The sequence below is a fragment of the Phacochoerus africanus genome, chromosome 3, assembly GCF_016906955.1.
Source record: "Phacochoerus africanus isolate WHEZ1 chromosome 3, ROS_Pafr_v1, whole genome shotgun sequence".
Taxonomy (NCBI): domain Eukaryota; kingdom Metazoa; phylum Chordata; class Mammalia; order Artiodactyla; family Suidae; genus Phacochoerus; species Phacochoerus africanus.
Window position 1 is genome coordinate 148,917,676 of NC_062546.1, and position 18,262 is coordinate 148,935,937.

Sequence of the window (18,262 nt, forward strand, 5' to 3'; positions counted from 1 at the left end):
GGGACCAGAATATCAATTAGTAAATTACTACCTACCAGGCACCAGATGATAATCTGCTTCTTTGAGTTGATTTATCTCATTGGGTGAACCCACCACTCTTTAAAGACTAGAGTATATTGGTTCCACCTGGGACCAGGTCCAATATTAATAATACTTTTCCAATGAACTCTCCCAGGCCCTTAATTCAGCCATTAAGAAGAAGACGAACAACTCAAGGAAAGCCACACCATAATTCTGCCCAGATTTCTCTGCCTGAGCCTTGCCCCATGGATCAATCACAGGCTGGGGTCCTAGGGCCTGGGAAAAAGTGGTTGGAAGCCCTGGAAAAGTAGTCATCTGGATCCAGCCACATGTCTAGCATCTCCCAGAGAAAGAAAGAAAGCTATTAGGAGCAAGTTACAGTAAAATCTAATGCAAAGTCCAGGAGAAAGCTGGTCTGAATTTGCGGATCTTGATGATGTTGTGAGAGTGCATTTTACTTTTAAAGGAAATATAGTAACAAAATTTACAGCTAATAGAGTGACAAAACTAGCCAGATCAGCTATAATAAAAGTAACAATAATAAGAAGAAGTTAATTTGCAATCAGCATATTGTTTATATGCAAATTGGCCTTCTACAGTGCCTCAAGGGTTTGGTGTCTAAAACAAATTAGTCTCTGGAGTTCCTGTTGTGGCTCAGGGGTAACGAACCCAACTGCTATCCATGAGGATGTGGGCTCGCTTAGTGGGTTAAGGATCTGGCATTACCATGAGCTGTGGTGTAGGTTGCAGACATGGCTCGGATCCCACGTTGCTGTGGCTGTGGCGCAGGCAGGTGGCTACAGCTCCAACTCAACCTCTAGCCCGAGAACCTCCACATGCCACGGGTGCGGCCCTAAAAAGCAAAAAAAAAAAAAAAGTTAATTAATTAAAAAATAAAATTAGTCTGCTCAAAATACTACTCCTTGTTTACGGAAGAGTGGGATTGATGGAGAGAAAACCAAATGTGGAGGAGGAAAGGTCTAAGGCAACTTTCTTCAGGCCGTCTAGCCTCTCTGTGCCTCAGCATTATTTGCAATCGGGTAGTAAGGACATCTGCATTTCTGCCTTTCTGATGGGCAGGGAAGGGAGGGGTGCGGGAAGCGCCAGGGCAGGGCCTGCACACACCAGGGCCTGGTTCCATTATTGCTATTCTTGAGTTCTTCACAGAGAACCTCCGAGTGAGGGGCGGTCGATGTATTTTGATTGTATGAAGGACAGCTTCTGAGTTAGTGAGGTTTGTTTTCCTGAGGAAACAAAGGCATGACCTTCTGAGACAACCTTGACATCCTGTTTCTAATGTTATTACAAAGATGGAAATGTCTGGGCTCAGGGGTGTCAACCCACGATATTAGCAGGTCAGAAATGACCCCAGGGTCATTGTCTGTGACATTGTGACCTCAGGTTCTTCCTGTCCCCACTTCCTTCTGCTGCCACAGTGCCCAGCTAAAGCATGGCTTCCATAGGAGAATTCCAGAGCCACAGATGCTGGGATGCTGGTTTCTGTCAGAGTTACTGAGAGCCTAACCCTTGATGTTTCATTCCCGACCGAAAATACATCACCCCCAGCGGGGTCTCCTTCTGCGGCCGGCTGTGTTCAGGTTCCAGAGGGCTGACTCTCCTTTATGGGGTCAAAGAAGGCTTTCGTGATATTGCAGAAGACATGCTTTCTCAAGATAGGCTGGAGGAAAAAAAAAAAACCTCCATATTTAATGATGCTATTCCAGTGAAGCAGAGCCTTAATGATGATAATAATAATAATTAATGGCACAGCTAGAGAACTGACAAATAATGGGGAACAGATGATCCCTTCTTGGCCTCAAAAAAAAAAAAGTCTGTACGCCTGCAGAAAATTAAACAGATCCTTTCTTGGCAATTTCAAACTCAGACGCCTCAGCCAGAATCAGATGGCGGTTTTACTTTTTCTCCATGGAGAGCGGAAAGTATAAAAGTCCAACTACCTCCAGCTCCTGTGATGCTGCATGAAGCAAAATAAGGCATATGGCCTCATCCCTAGGCCTTAAATTTCGTTGCAGTTCTCACTTTCGAATTGGTCCCACCAGCAATTTTAAGTTCTTTTATCTTTTATAACTTTCTCAATTATGCAAATGAAGTGTAATTTTCTCACTCTTTCTGCTTCTACCATCTTTTTAAATAGGTTTCACAAAATGGAAGTGTTGGGCCACTCACTGCCTGGATCTGTTAGCGGGCTTCTGTACCCTTAAGAAAGGTAGGATCATGCTCTGACGACAAGCTGTAGGTAGTCTCCTCTGCTAAATGAATCCGAAAAGCCTCCTAACCAATAATAGAACCCAAACGAATCAACTCAGGAAGAATCTGAACGAGGTCCTTGGTTGGCATCTGAAAGAATTTTTTTTTTTTTAAAGCCCCAAAGAGGAGTTCCCACTGTGGCACTGTGGGTTAAGAATCTGACCATAGTGGTTGAGGTTGATCCTCATCCCTGGAACTTCCATATGCTGTGGGTATGGCCATAAAGAAAAAGCCATGAAGAAAAGGTCCAATAGTTCCAATTCTCTGTCTCTACCTGTAGCATTGCAAAGAAGGAGAAGCGGGAAACATCATTTCACTGGTTTTGTGTCAGGAGGAGAAGCAGATCGTTAGGTCTGTACCTCACTTTGAAGGATCATCACAGCATGATTGAAATGATGGTGCTCTAAGGTAGCAGAGGTTCCGTAGAGCTGGGCCAGAGCAGAGCCACTCCTGAAAGGGGACAGACATGTTAGTGACCAAGGCCCTTCACCATCAATGATGCCCCCACATCAGCTCTTTGGTTCAAACTGCTTCTCCTGCTTTTGCAAAGGACCATGAGCAGATACATTCTCAGGTGACTGCTTGTGTCTATTGAGTAAACCTTTTGGGAATATTCTGTGTGTTAGGCTAAATGCCATGAATGATACAACCATGAAAAAGAGATAGTCCAGCTGCTAAAAAATGCACACAGAGCACACAATACAAGTACCATAGAAAGTGTTCCAGGTCCAGGCAAAATGCTTTAGATGATCTGAGGACAGGACATGTAATTCCTGGCTCTGGGGACCAGGTTAGGCTTCATGAGCTAAACTTTACAAAGTTCTGAGTATCCAGGATGAATGTCATATACCACGTGTATTTGCTGCTCCATTGGAAAAGACCTAGTGAATATTATGTAGAACCCACTTAATCTACTTTACATGGAAGGGTGACAAGCTCCTACTATGGTTTTCCAACCTACAGTCACATTATGCTGTCTCAGCATTAAACTCCAGGAAGTTCCCTGGATTTGGAGTCAGAACTCAGGTTTTGGTAATAACTTTGGGTAGTCACTTGGTTGCTTTAAGAATCAGTGTCTTTGTCTCTAAAATTATAATAACTCTCTATCTCACCTGTTATTTATGAGAAAACAATAAAATACTTGTGTCTATCACAGTGCCTGGAATGTCATAGATTATAGTCTATACTAGTTATTAATCAACAATTAAAACAAATAGATATTTTCATTTTAAATAAATGTTAATTGATACATGAAAGGATTATTATGAATTATCTGTAAATTCTGTTTATGTAGAACAACCCATTCCTCAATGATGTCAAGCAAGTGTTCATTTAACATGTTCCAGGAGTTCCCGTTGTGGCGCAGTGGTTAATGAATCCGACTAGGAACCATGAGGTTGCAGCTTTGGTCCCTGGCCTTGCTCAGTGAGTTAAGGATCCAGCGTTGCCGTGAGTTGTGGTGTAGGTTGCAGATGTGGCTCGGATCCCGCGTTGCTGTGGCTGTGGCGCAGGCCGGCGGCTACAGCTCCGATTGGACCCCTAGCCTGGGAACCTCCATATGCCGAGGGAGTGGCCTTAGAAAAGGCAAAAAGACAAAAAATACACAAAAACCATGTTCCAGTGTGTTCATTTCCAAGTCTTTTGAAGAAGGATTTAGAGCATCTTAAGGACCCAATGGTTTAACGGAAAGTCATGGGACTCCAGTCTAGACCCATGCACGTCGCTGTGTCCCCTCTTGCTAATTGCGAGGAGTTTGGACATTGAAAGAGCAATTTGGCCTTAACTTGGAAACTCTGGAAACTGCCAGCTCGCAGTCTGCCTGCTAGTGAGAGGAGCAAAGACTGCATCAAATGCCACGTGAAGAATTTCTGGCTTAAGCTGCCCTTCAGTTCCAGCCTAAGGTAGCCCAAGATCATGGCCAGTTTGGGAGCCCAGGGAAACTGTGATCTTTGGAAAGTCTAAGAGCTGACTACATGTTGGAAGAAAACAGCAGGGTTAGGGATTATTAAGAATGGGGTTAGTAAGGAGGATACTAGATTTTAATCAGGTAGTGTTATTTCTTTAAATCTTGCCTTAATGTATAGCATTTAATAAGTGACAATTTCTCAGGCTGATCTTAGTATCAAGCAATTAATATTTAATGTTACTATTTTTCTAACATAATGTTCGTTTTTATGAAAATACATTTTTCAAAATGCAGACAATATTGTCTTAGCTGTATGTCTTGGCTTCTGAAATTCTAGCATGTTTTATATGCATATCACATCCAAATGCCTGGCATCGAGTAGGTGATTAAAAAAATATTAGCTGCTTGGTTAATAAGGTTGTGGTGGTATGTCTAGAGATTAGAGTTCCAACTGGAAGGTTGACAGTAATAAGCATTTAACATATTATATAATAATGTTATTAATAATAATGACAGTAAGTACCTATCATGCACTAGGGAATATACTAACATCTTAATATGTCACTTCATCTAGTTCTGATGACAAACAATAAATAGGTATCACTTTCTCATTTTACAAATAAGGAAATCAAGGCTCAGAGAAGTTACGTTACTTTTCCAAGGTCACAAAACTAGTAAGTACCGGTTTTAGATTGAAATCTAAGTTTTGAAGCTTTTTTTCATTATGTAATGAGAAAGATAATTATAAGTTACACATTTCTGATATTTGATTCTCTATTTTTGCCAAGTTGGTGGCCATCCATGAAAGAAGGTTTCAAAATTTAATTCAGAATTCTTCTAGTATAACTGCTAATCACAGGCTCAGACGCCTATGATTTGTTTCTATTAACTAGATGCCAGATGTGCCCCAGTTACTGGTGTGAATCCTGATAAGAGAGTCATTGATGGAAAGTAGGGTCAAGATGCAAAATATCATCTCTTCCTTTATCAAGGTTGGTCTAGCAGACCTCACAAAGGTAAATCAGCTAGATGATCACAAATCACTAAATATTTTCTTTTTTCCAGGATGAATAGGATCCTTCCTCCTTTAACCAGGGAACAGCTTATAGGAAAAACACAGGTGCCTCCTAGGCTGTCCTCCCCTCTTCCCCATATCCACACTGCTTCTGAACGTCTGCATTACATCAGGAGGACTCTCGGGGTTTTTGTGCAGATGCATCAGACGGTCCATGGTTTGAGCATCTTCATCCTCACATTCCCTCTTTGTGCCTTTCAGCAACCCCATCTTACATTCTCTACACCCTCACACAACACTGAGTAAATCACAAAATATGTAGATTTTGCAATAGAACCAAACTAACGCCATGAAGAGACCGTGATTCACTCATTCATTCATTCACTTAATAAAGATAAGTGACTATTACAATTCGAGGCTGCAGGCACATGAGACACAAAGATAAAGAAAGCATGGTACGTGCCCTCAGGAAGCTCACAGTCCCCTATAATTGTGGAGGAGAATTTCTCTGTCCCAACTTGCATGAACAGTGCTCACTTTTCTGCAAGCAAGGTGCCATGTTAGCATTCACAGAATGGACAGGATACTTAATTCTATTCTGAGTTTTCTAGAATAAAATCTTGTAAGCAAGAATGCTTCCACTTCTATAATGTTCTTTTCTTTACACTATTAGATTTGTTCTCGTCAGATTTTCTAAGATTGTGAAACATCCTGGTTCATTCTCTCGCAGACCAAGGCTCCCTGGGAATGCTGCCATTACCCACAAATACACTGTGAACCCCCGCTGACCCGAAGAATGAAATCCACCACTAGAAAACTTGATATTATCAAGTGGCAAAAAAATAAAATGTATCTGTTAGGATAAACTTTATCAAAAATTATTCTACAGATTACTAGTTCTTTGGAATGTTAAATAGCAAAGAACAGCATAAAATGGGCAGAATTTAAAAGGGTCTCATGGTTAAAAATGATTGAGAAATACTGGGTTTAAAAAGTTAAACTCTTTCTTTCTTTCTTTCTTTCTTTTTTTCTTTCTTTCCTTCCTTCCTTCCTTCCTTCCTTCCTTCCTTCCTTCCTTCCTTCCTTCCTTCCTTTTTGGCTGCACCTGTAGCACATAGAAGTTTCCAGGCCAGAGATTGAACAGCACCACAGCAGTGACATCACCAAATCCTCAACCTCTAGGCCACCAGGGAACCCCTGAATTGTTTCTTTACAGTGGGATTTCTCTGTGGTATCAAATATGTGAATATATGCACTGTGATTCTGCAGGAAGGAAACATGATATGCAGTATAAACAAATCTTACTTGATGATAACATCATTTTTAAAGAGGGCATGTCAGAGTTCCCATTGTGGCTCAGTGGTTAACGAATCTGACTGGGAACCATGAGGTTGCGGGTTCGATCCCTGGCCTTGCTCAGTGGGTTAAGGTTCCGGCGTTGCTGTGAGCTGTGGTGTAGGTTGCAGTGGCTCGGATCCTACATTGCTGTGGCTGTGGCATAGGCTTGGCAGCTACAGCTCCGATTCGACCCCTAGCCTGGGAACCTCCATGTGCTGTGGGAGCGGCCCTAGAAAAGACAAAAAAAAAAAAAAAGAGGGCATGTCTTTCATGTAATGTACTTCGTGTAAAGGCATACTGTCTCTTTTTCATGTAAAATGTGGGGAAAAGAACCCTCAAATAAATCACATATGGGAAACACCACCCCTCATTTTAATTGTCTGTGGTAAGGATATTCATCATATCATTAGCTCTGGGGCACACACACTGTAATTGTGAAAATATTACATATACATGGAGGGTTTGTGGAGAGAGGGGGCGAGAAGGTGAGAAGAAGAGAATCCAGATCCTTTCGCACAGGACGATTTATACCTGTGATTATTCATGATGCTCATTATTGATTAGGTCATCCCAACATACTAAAGGTTTTCATTTTTGGACAGGCAGCACACTGTGGGGAAACTTATTACAAGGAAAAGTCGACATGAAAATTCAGTCCCCAGAGGCTTTCAGCACTTTGCACAGGCACCCACCATAAGTGCGCAAAAGGAAATGTACCTTTCCAACTCCCCTGGATATGCATATTCTTGGAAACAAAAAGGCTTAATGGAAGTGTGCGGCCCTGGCTCACAGGAAACTTTCCAAAGGAAAACTATGAAGGGTAATTAGGAAATTGAGAATTGTTGGGAGGTGGTGAGGAATGGGATTAGGCTGTCACGGCAGATTAATGTGCCCCCCGTATTTCACTTCTGGGACCTGGCCGAAAGCGACAAGATGGGTTTTCATTCCCAAGAAATGAGTATAAGAGATTATGCTAGAAATGAATAGAAGAAGTCTCCTAGGAGAATATACTACAAAGCTGCTCGGTGCTGATATTTAATCATCAGGGGCAGCTGTAATAGGGAGGACGATGAGTGGGAAATGCTGTCCCTGGAGAAAAGAGGAGCGAGGTGTTCACAGAGCAATTTCAAAGCACCGTGGGATCGCTGCCCTCCCTACCTATTGATCATTCACTGCACGCACTCCGATACTTTAAAATTAAGAATAAAATATGAAAATGCAAAGGCTCACTTATCAGAAAGGCTAAGAGAATAAATCATACTGTGCTATAACTAAAATCACAACTTTTTATTGGAGAGGCATTTTGCATTTTATATAGTAATTTGTCCCTTGCTAAATGTCTCCTGTTTCTTTATAGCCTTATATATGAAAAAAAAGGTAGCATATGCTTTGCCACATAATAATTGGTGCATTTAAATCCCATTTGCAAATCACTTGAAAGGTTGGAATTAGATTACAAATACTTTAAGGGAAAGGACTATTATACCTCGTTACTTCTCCCACAATGCCTAGTACAGTCCCATGCACTTAGAAAGCACTCAGTCAGTTGGGAATAAAGGAAATAAGGATGTAGAGTTCTTAGGGATTTTTCTAAACAATGGCACACTTGCTGAATAAATCTCATCCTAATTCATAAAAAGGTGGTTCCTTCACCATGATGTTAAAAAGGTCTCTTTCAATATTTATTGAAGACATTTTAAATGGAAGTGGAGTGGTGGTGACATTTGGTGTTCTAAGTTCAAAAGTGACTATTAGGTAGGAGTAGGGCTGATGGATGTCCCGTGAACAGGTGAATTGTGTACAAGATTGATCATTGTTGAGGAAACACATCTGACCATCTTGGAACAGGTAGGTTGGATCATGTGGTATGAGGATGCAAAAAAAAAAGAAAAGAAAACCTGAATTCTAGTATCAGAGACTTAATTCCTATCTCGTATGTGTGAAAGCTGTTTGGTGTTATACAAGTCACTTGACATTTGGGGACCTCAAGCTGCTAGTTTTTAAAAATTAAGGCACTAAAAAATAGGACTACCAAGGTCCAGTTGAGTTCTATGATTTTTATGGCTCCTCATCTTGATTTTCTGGGTGTCAAAAGATGTCTTAGTTTTCTAGAGCTCACATATTATGGCAAGTCAGGCATAATATGTGAGCTCCATAATAAACTGGAAGCTCAAAGGCCAAAAAATAAATATCGCAAACTCATGAGAGTAGGATAAAGGGGTTAAAAATTGCCTTTTAGAGTCAGCTAGTCCAAGTCCAAACACCATTCTCCCCATTGTAGATGTATGAATTTGGGCAAGTTACTTCCTTTCCTGAGTTCTCCCTGTAAAATGGAGACAAAAATATCTACACACAGGGATGCCGGTGCTTGAGATAATAAACAACAAATAAACTGTAGTTCTTCTTGTTTCAGGGACCAGACATTGCAAAGAACAGAAATGAATTAGAACTTCACCAAAAAAACATTTTTTTTTTTGATTAAATGATGTCAGGTCCTCTGAGGGAGTCCTATTATCATAAGAATGGCTGGGTCTCCTGGATATGGGAGTAGAGAGAAGGAAAACCAGGGATCAAGTCTGCTTTTTTTCTGTCTTTCTCTAGGACTGTACAGTCTTTTCTTTGCTTCTCTCTGAATATTAGCTTTCTCCTTCTCTCTTCCCTGTAGATTTGCTTTTTTCTTTCTCTTATCCACTTGGGATGTGGTCATCACAGCTTTTCCCAGATGGCTGCCTCATCTTCCATGTTGACATGGACCTGCAGCTTGAACCTCAACAGCTAAGTCAATACACTGTAATCAAAGTTCAGTTTCTTGGGAGATAAAATATGATTAGCTGGGTTTGGATTAGGTGTGTGCTCTTGGTTCAGACTGCTGAGAGGTCAATTAGCAAGAAAGGCTGGCTCTCTCATTGTGACACACAGGCTCTCACCAGGGTGGGGGCTATTATTACCTGAGGATACATATTGTGCACTTAACTCTTAAAAGAACCCACAAGGTGCTTGCTCTTGTTTTATAGGTATACTTCTTTACACACAAGTGGCAGAATGGTAGTGGCCTGGAGAAAAGGTACTTGAAGAAGATACAATGACCATGATGCTACTGGCCTAAGAGAGAGGCATCCTAAAAAAAATAAACACATAATGCAGGCACAGAAACTCAAATATAAGGAATTGTCAGACCCTATAATGAAAGTGTAAACAGTTTACACTTCAGGAGGCCCCAGGGACACTGCTGTCTTTAGTACAACATCAAACCAATGTGCACAAAAATTGCGTTTTATAAAAATTCATAAAAGGTTGTACTTGTTTAAGAAATCACGAAACTGGAGTTCCCATTGTGGCTCAGTGGTTCACGAATCCGACTAGGAACCATGAGGTTGCAGGTTCTATCCCTGCCCTTGCTCAGTGGGTTAAGGGTCCCGTGTTGCCGTGAGCTGTGGTGTAGGTTGCAGATGCAGCCAGGATCCCACGTTGCTGTGGCTCTGGCGTAGGCGGGCAGCTACAGCTCTGATTTGACCCCTAGCCTGGGAACCTCCATATGCCGCGGGAGCAGCCCAAGAAATGGCAAAAAGACAAAAAAAGACAAAAAAAAAAAGAAAGACATCACGAAACTTTATTGAAGTGATATTAAAATAGTTAAAAACCTCACCCATGCATGCATTCACTCAAAAAACTTTCCACGTGGGTTTATGTGCTCCTGGTACTTGCATACCCATGAACACGCCAGAAGGGGAGATACAGCTGTAAATCAGCAGCTAATAAGGTGTGACATGCACACATTTTTTTTTTTTTTGCTTTTTAGGGCCACACCCAAAGCATATAGAAGTTCCTAGTCTAGAGGCTGAAGCCAAGCTGCATCTGTGACCTACACCACAGCTCATGGCTATGCCAGATCCTTAACCCACTGGCCAGGGATTGAACTCACGTCTTCATGGAAACTAGTCCAGTTCGTTATTGCTGAGCCACAATAGGAACCTCATGAGATGCACACTTTTGAAAAAGCATAGCCAGGTCATGATGTGGGCACAGAGAACTGACAAGGAAAGGCACATCAGGGATGGAGCCCCGGGGGTGGTGAATTCAGAGGAGTTTTAGAAAAGAAGAGGAAAGGCATCGGGGAATGCAGGGCAAACAGTAGACTGGGAGCAGAGGGAGGAGAACTAGCCATACCCCGTTGAGCACTTCACGTAACCCCTGGTGTCTGGAACCCGGACACCTGATTGCAAAGGGCCCTACAGGCTAAATTAAGGAATTTGAATATTATCCTGAAAGTCACAAGAGGCCAGTGGAGAGATCTGAGCAGCTTTGTGAATTACCAAGCATTAAGGGGGGCTGACGGGAGGAGGAGGAACATTGGGCTGTTGGTTGCAGAAATCCTAGAGGGAAGCAAAGAAGCAGTGGTGACTGCAGGAATGCAAAGATGTCAACTATGAGGAGAGCTATCGAGGGAATCTTGGTGACTTGATTCCACTCACTGGGAGAGAGAACAAGGGAAAAAGTAACCGAGATTGGGGTGACTGTGGAACTTCAAACAGGAAGTGCTCCTCAAGCAGCTAGAATAAGTGTTTGGAGATAAGCAGAGAGTTATGGTCCAAAGGCAAGGGCTTGGGGCTGATCAGCAGATGGGTGGAGGTCCAGCATGAAGCTGGTAATGTAGAGCAGAATAGGAGAGAACGTCCAGCAAAGACTAGGGCAGGAGGAGAGAGGCCTAGAAGCAAACTGAGAGGAAAGGCTAGAAAGGTGGATGAAAGGTTCCTCTCTCCCACACAAAGGAAGAGAGCACGCTCTAGGAAGCAGGGGGTGGCAGAATGGGTCTCATGGCAAAAAGGCTCAACACAGTAAGAGTGTCCAACAGCTTTGGGACAAGGGGCCTCGCTGCTGGCATGACTGAGCGCTGTTCCCCTAGTGGACAGACTTGGAGGCCATGGTGGGAGGGAAGTGAAGAGGATGACCAGACAACTTTCCAAGAAGATGGGCTGGAAAGGAAAAGAAACAAATAGAGCAGGAGCTGGAGGAGGAAGCAGGGATGAAGGTGGGTTTTTTTCAAGATGGGGGAGAACTGTTCGTATTAACAGGCTGCTGAGAGCCAGTAGACAGGGAGGAAGATACAGAGCAGAGAGAAGATTGATGGAGCAGGTCCCAGAGGAGGGAGCGAGGGGAAAGGGTCCAAGGCCGAGGTGGAAGGATTAGCCTCAGACATGAGGAAGGACAGCCCTTTCACCGAGATAGGAGGGAAGGAGGGAAGGATGGGGCCAGACAGATAAGTTTGTTCATGGCAGGGGAGGAAATTGAGGGAGTTCTCGATTGATGGCCTCAATTTTCTAGGTGAAGGAGGAGGCAAGGTGATCTGCTGAGTGGCACGGGGGAAGTGGTTTAGGAAGAGAGATGTCTGGTATCTTTTTTTTTTTTTTTTGTCCTTCTGCCTTTTCTAGGGCCACTCCCGCAGCATATGGAGGTTCCCAGGCTAGGGGTCTAATCGGAGCTACAGCAGCCAGAGCCACAGCAATGCGGGATCCGAGCCTCTTCTTCGACCTACACCACAGCTCACGGCAACGCTGGATCCTTAACCTGCTGAGCGAGGGATCGAACCCACAACCTTATGGTTCCTAGTCGGATCCATCAGCCACTGTGCCACAACGGGAACTCTAAGATGTCTGGTATCTTTAAGCACTGCTAACAATGGGGGACGGAGCTGACTAGGCGCCCAGAAAAATTGGTGGGGAGTACTGAGCACCTAGCCGGGCTGGGAGAATATTGATTGGGTATGCCCCAAACTTACAACTGTGACACTTTCTCCCAAAGCCTTTAAAAATCTAGACAGAGAGCAGGAAACAGAATTGCTAGGTTGAGCTGGGGCTGAGTTTTTGCAGAGTGACTGTCATGAAAGGAAGGAGGGTCAGGAAGCTGTAGGATAAGGAGAGGAGCCAGCTGAAATGAAGGGGCCACCCACTGTCTGCAGGACAGGTCAGAGGGACAGAAAATCAACACTCATCTGCTAGATCAGGAGCAAACAGAAGGGTCCAGGATGCCAGGGCCTCAGTGGATGGGGGTTCCAGGGACCAAAACAAGACATGAGCTGAAAGGCACCTGTTGACACATGCTGGGCTGCTGGGGTTTCAGATTATAGAGGCAGACCTGCTCTGGGGGCTTTGAAACTGGTCATCTGAAAATTAATCTTTTTTTTTTTTTCCTCACTTTTTAGGGCTGCACCTACAGTATATGGAAATACCCTGGCCAGGTGTCGAATCGGAGCTACTCCTGCCGGCCTACGCCACAGCCACAGCAACAACAACTCAAGATCGGAGCCGCATCTGCGGCCTACACAACAGCTCCCTACACAACAGCTCACGGCATCGGTCGATCCTTAACCCACTGAGCGAGGCCAGGAATGGAACTCACATCCTCATGGATACTAGTTTGGTTCGTTACCACTGAGCCATGAAGGGGAACTCCTGAAAGTTAATCCTCCCTCTTTGCTGAGTCTCTCTGTCCGCCAACTTTTCCCTCTAGCCTCTGCAGTTCCATATAATTTTATTTGCAGATGGAGAGTAAAAAAGTACATTACAATTGGACCCTCAATATGAGAGCCCAGAGACCTGGGTTAAGGTCTTATTTCCAGCACTTGTAAGTTCTGTGCTTGGGCACAGTGTGAGACACCAAGAAATGGCTATCTTAGAGTTCCCTGGTGGCCTAGTGGTTATGGATCTGGCATTGTCACTGCTGTGGCTGTAGTTTCTGCTGTGACTCCATCCAGTTCCTGGCCTGGGAACTTCTGCATGCTGTGGGTGAGGCCAAAAGAAAAAAAAAAAAATGGTTTTCTTGACCAGTCCAACTTGCTTAGGGACAAACTACTCTGTCCGGCCCCTTATGTGCCTCCATCCACATCCCCTGTGCTGATGCAATTCCTTTGTTAGTTTCCCACCTTTCTGGGGGAGGAGGCCTGGCAGGAGTGGAGACCCTCTTCCTCCTGTGTCTCTCTGTTTCACTGCAGTTTCTACAATACCCAACATCAAAAGAACCTGGAAGAAATTTTACCAGGGAAGGAAGAGATCTTCTGCTTCACAAAATTTCCATTTTTATTTTAATAGTCTCAAAACCTGATCAGGAGTAGCAAATCCAAGAAGCTTAGAGCCATCAAGGCAAACATTCTGGGAGGAAAAAAAAATAGGCCCTTTAAAATCTGAGCTTTGTTATCTGACTGAGGTCAGCAGAGACAGACCAAATCAACAAGCATGACATGAAGGGCAAATTTGCAATTAAAAGAAGAATAAGGAATTATAAAGATGGATGAGCCCCCTGACACACGCGCCCAAGCCTGCGTGGCCTTGGCCTCAGATGCCAGAAATTAATGCTTTACTCTTTAGCACTCGTCACCTTTGGCTCTGGAGAGAAAGGCAAATGCATTAAAATAACAACAATGAGAATACTTACTTGGCTTGGAAGGCATTGTTGGTTCCCCTGTGGTCGAGGTCATGACACAGGCACCCCACAATCACCGCCAAGATTTCCACCTCCGTCAGAATCTCTTGAAACCCGGCGGTCTGGGAAGATGGGAAAATGGCAACAGTCACTACTCGGGGCAGGGAGGATGGATAAGGCTCCGTCTGCTGAGCAACTGTCAGGTCTGTTTTCATACCCACATCATTTAAGGGGATGATTAACTGCCACCCCTTCCACCAGTGCGTTGGGTGGTCAGTTGCACAGCCTAGGGTCCCTGCAGTGATGAATTAGCTTGACGGCACAGTGGCCCACGCGGGTGCACCAGCAGAGTTCAGACTATTTTGTTCCCTTTTTAGAGAAGAGCCTGCGCTGTCCAGACACAGTGACACTTTGGCACAGGCCCAGTGCAGAATGTGTTTCGTGATTCCACCTTTCAATGGTGAGCGGCTAGGGGTGGGGGAGAGGGGGCTGTGAATTTAGAACTGAATGCTGCGTCCACCAGAGGTCATTCTGGTGAAGGCAGGCGAGGGAAAGCACCCTTTGGGAAATATATGTATTAAAAGAAGCAACTTAGAAGTACTCAAATAGTTACATGATGATGTTCTAGAAAATATCTTGTGAATATATTAATTCACATCAGCTTGGAGGATGGATTACATTTAGATGGATAGTAAGGCAGTGCGTGTCTTGAAAACTAGGAATCGGCAGAGGATTAGGCAACCCAGATTGCGGATCAGGTGGAGTATCCATTACACGGGACGCTTTATTATGATTATCCTCTGGCAGCTTGCTGGTGAAATGTATAGGTGAGGTGTGATATCTTTGGGGAGCAGTGTGATGTAATTATGTAACCAAGAGCAGCAATGGTTGTCTGGTTCCTGCTGGACTTGCATTCGTTTAGGGGAGGAAATGAACTTATGGAAAAGCAGGCCTAGGTATTTTCTTGATCCATGGCCTTTATGTCTCCCCCCTTTTTATGAGTCCCCCATTTCATTACTTATTAAAATCTTATCAGAGGGCAAGAGGGAAAAGGCAGAGTTCAAATTGCTTCCCTTTTCATGTGTGTTTTTTCTCTACATTTAGAACCACTAGCTAGTATCTGTAAGACACTTCTCTCGGGGCAATGAAAACTTTGTTCTTTTAGTTAATTATGTTTTTATTGCAGAAATAACTGAATAATAAAGTTTCTGTGCTGACAATTTTATTTTTAAAAATTGAGTCCTCTGCTACATTTGGAAATACATATAATTTCATTTGCACAGCAAATGGGAATGTTAATTAATTATCTGGGGAGGATAAAATAGCCCACACCAAAGCTGCACGTGCCCCTTCATTTTAAAATGTGCAGCTGGCTGTCGGTTTTAAGTTAATTTTATTTTACTTAAAGCATTACTTGCAATAGTTTTTAAAAATTCAAGTTGTAGTAAGAGACAGAATCAAAACCAGTGGTCCCTCATCCTTCCCCTTTCCTGATTCTCAAAGGCAACACTTTCCATTTTCTTTTTTATCTAATTTCATAGGTTTTTTTTTTTTTTTAACCATATTCTTGTACTGTACACATGTATCATTAGCATTTGGTTTGTTTATCAAGTACTTCTGCATGCCTGGCACTGTCCTAAGACAATTACAACTGTTTAACTTTGTGTTAACTCACAGAACAGGTTAGTGAGGTAGGAGCTGCTGTTACCCCCAGGTTCAGATGAGGAAACTGAGGCACAAAGAAACTTAGGTGCCCCAGGGCTCACTCATACAGGATTATCACTCTATAAGTATATTGTCTGCGGAACCAATCGGCATCCAGTGATGGTCTCCTTTCTTATGTAAATACTTTCATTTCATGGAGTTAAGGTTGTTTTGAACATCTAAGTCTTCTTACAAGTCTCCAAACAGTCACACCTTTTATTGGCTCCTTTCCTGTCCTGGGGACACCTGGCCTTGGCCCCTTGATGCTCTTTGATTCTTTCTCTGCTGCCTGCTTTCCACTCCTGGGGTTGGCCTCTTATCTCCTGTGTCTCACACCTCTCTCCTCCTTTTCTCTCTCGGTTTGTACATCAGCCAGTGCTTCATGAGAAAGGGTGCTGATACCTCTTTAACACTGAGGAAGTTAATTTTTTTGAGGTGTGGCATGTTGGAAAATGTCTTTATTCTCCTGCTCAGTTGTTGGCTTGCCTAACAATTCTAGGTTGCAACATCTTCACTCAGAATTTTGAAGGACTGCTCTATTGTTTCCTAACTTTCAAAGTTGCTTTTGAGAAGTATTATTCCTAATCCTTTGAATGATACTTGGTTTTCTCTCTTTTAGAATCCTCTGTCTCTGCCTAGGGTTTGGCAATTTCACAAAAATCTGCTTTGGTTTGAGACTTTCTTTGCCGTCATTGCTTGAGTTTCAATCTGAAGGCTCATTTTCTTCGGTACAATGCTCTTGTAATCTTTTTTTTTTTTCCCTTAATAATTCCTACTTCACTATTTTTCTGCCCTATTTGAGTGGAATTCCAATTGGCTGGACATTGGACTTCTTGTATTGATCTTACTTTCTTGTCTCTTTTTTCCCAGTGCCCATATTGACTATTCCCCTCCTATTTTCCAGGAGTAATAATATTTTTAATTTATAAACATTTTCTTGTCTGCTGCTCCTTTTCTAATAGCATGCTATTCTTCTCTCATGGATGCATTATCATCTCTTATCTCTTGAAGATATTAATTATAATTCCTTTGCAATTCTCTTCTGCTCCCTGAATTGCCTGTCTCCTCTGAACTCCTTTTCTCGGTGTCCGGTGGTTTTCTCAAATGCCTGATAACTTTGGTAGTCTACTCATGTAAGAGTAGAGCATTACAACGCTCACCACACCCCAGTGAGTGGGGACGGGGTCTGTAGATGGCTGACCTCACCACAGGGTGAGCACATGGCCACCTGGTCCTGCTGCTGGTCCCCACCCATCAGACTCTAAACTCATCTCCTCTGGACTTTTCAATCTCTTGCTTGGAAATGGCATAAACACAGGTGCTAGCATTTTGAAAAAAGAGAATGTAGCTTCTCGCCTTTGAGGATGCAGACTTTCACTTCATTCTCTCACCTTCAAGGTGCATCTCACCCTAACTTTTCCTTTGCTGGTATCCCCAAGTCAGGTTCAGTTTCTTCAGCAAATACTCTGGCTTCCTGAAGAGATGAGAATAGGTGAGGGGAAGACATAGAGAGAGGATGGAGACATAGAGAGAGGATGGAGACCTGGGGACTCAGTGTTATCATCATCCCCACACCCCAACTCACCCCATTTTTGTGGTATTTGATGCCTCCAGTTCCTGTGTTTTGATGGCTTCTAGTGGGCATTATCTCTCATGTGTACCCCTTCCTTTACCCTCTCACCCTGAAGGTACTTGGGTCGGACTTTCCTTTTCTCTGTTAATCTACAAACCATCATCCTTCCCTTTTCTGCCTTCATACATTATGGTTCCATGAAAGGTGGAACTTCTGTCCACTTATTGTTATGTTTGTTACCTGGGGGTGATTTTTGAAAGGAGAAGGGGATATAAATGTCTTTCTCCGTCGTATCTCTCATCTTGAAACTGTGAGTCAGTTTTGTTGGGTTTGGATCTTGCCAATACTAAGTAAATCCTAAGAGTCTATCAAGTTTGAAATAATCATCCATGATTCTCTAGAAAGCAGTGCTATAAACACAAGGAAAAGGCACGGAAATTTAGAGAGATTTTGCTTGTAAAAATGCTACTGATTAGAATTCTCTGATGAATTAGAATAGGAACAGGGATGGGATAATATCAAAATAAGGTAATTCAACAAGAAATTTAATTAGAAGGTAAAATCGAATGCCATCTTATAGTCTCAAGATCAAGATCTCGAATCATAGTTAAGCCATCCACTTATCACCCTTGTATAATATGATGGAATATATTTAACTTTGCAGTCACCTTACACAATCCCTGCCCCTTCTTAGAAACCCTGCATGTAGCTCTTAAACTATTTATTTGTATCATGGATATTTTTGAGAATTTAATAAAAGCCATAAAAGCCATGGACTTTCTTCCCAGAAGTTATTCTATAATTTTATGGTGTTCAAAGACCATGGAGCCCACCTCTGGATCCTTGAAATAAAGGATTCCTGAAGTATAGCACACGCAGTGTCACACGAAACATGTTTACCTCTCTTGACTGTGATACCTGAGTTACTGAAGCAGCACCTATCTCTTGACTGTGATTGAAAGCCACCTAGTAAATGGTTTCTGGGAATCATCAGGCCTGAAGAGTGCCCACCTGCCACTGT

The 18,262-nt window shown here is 43.0% G+C and overlaps 1 protein-coding gene across 2 annotated transcripts in view; it reads right to left on the reverse strand.

Moving 5' to 3' along the window:
* Positions 1-18,262, reverse strand: part of PDE11A (phosphodiesterase 11A) — a 424,697-nt gene that overhangs the window by 63,652 nt on the left and 342,783 nt on the right. For both annotated transcript variants that reach the window (XM_047772960.1, XM_047772959.1), the window contains exons 13-14: positions 13,977-14,086; positions 2,649-2,739 (exon numbers count right to left, since the gene is read on the reverse strand). In XM_047772960.1, coding sequence (XP_047628916.1) covers positions 2,649-2,739; positions 13,977-14,086 — 201 coding nt within the window. The remainder of the gene's footprint in view (positions 1-2,648; positions 2,740-13,976; positions 14,087-18,262) is intronic.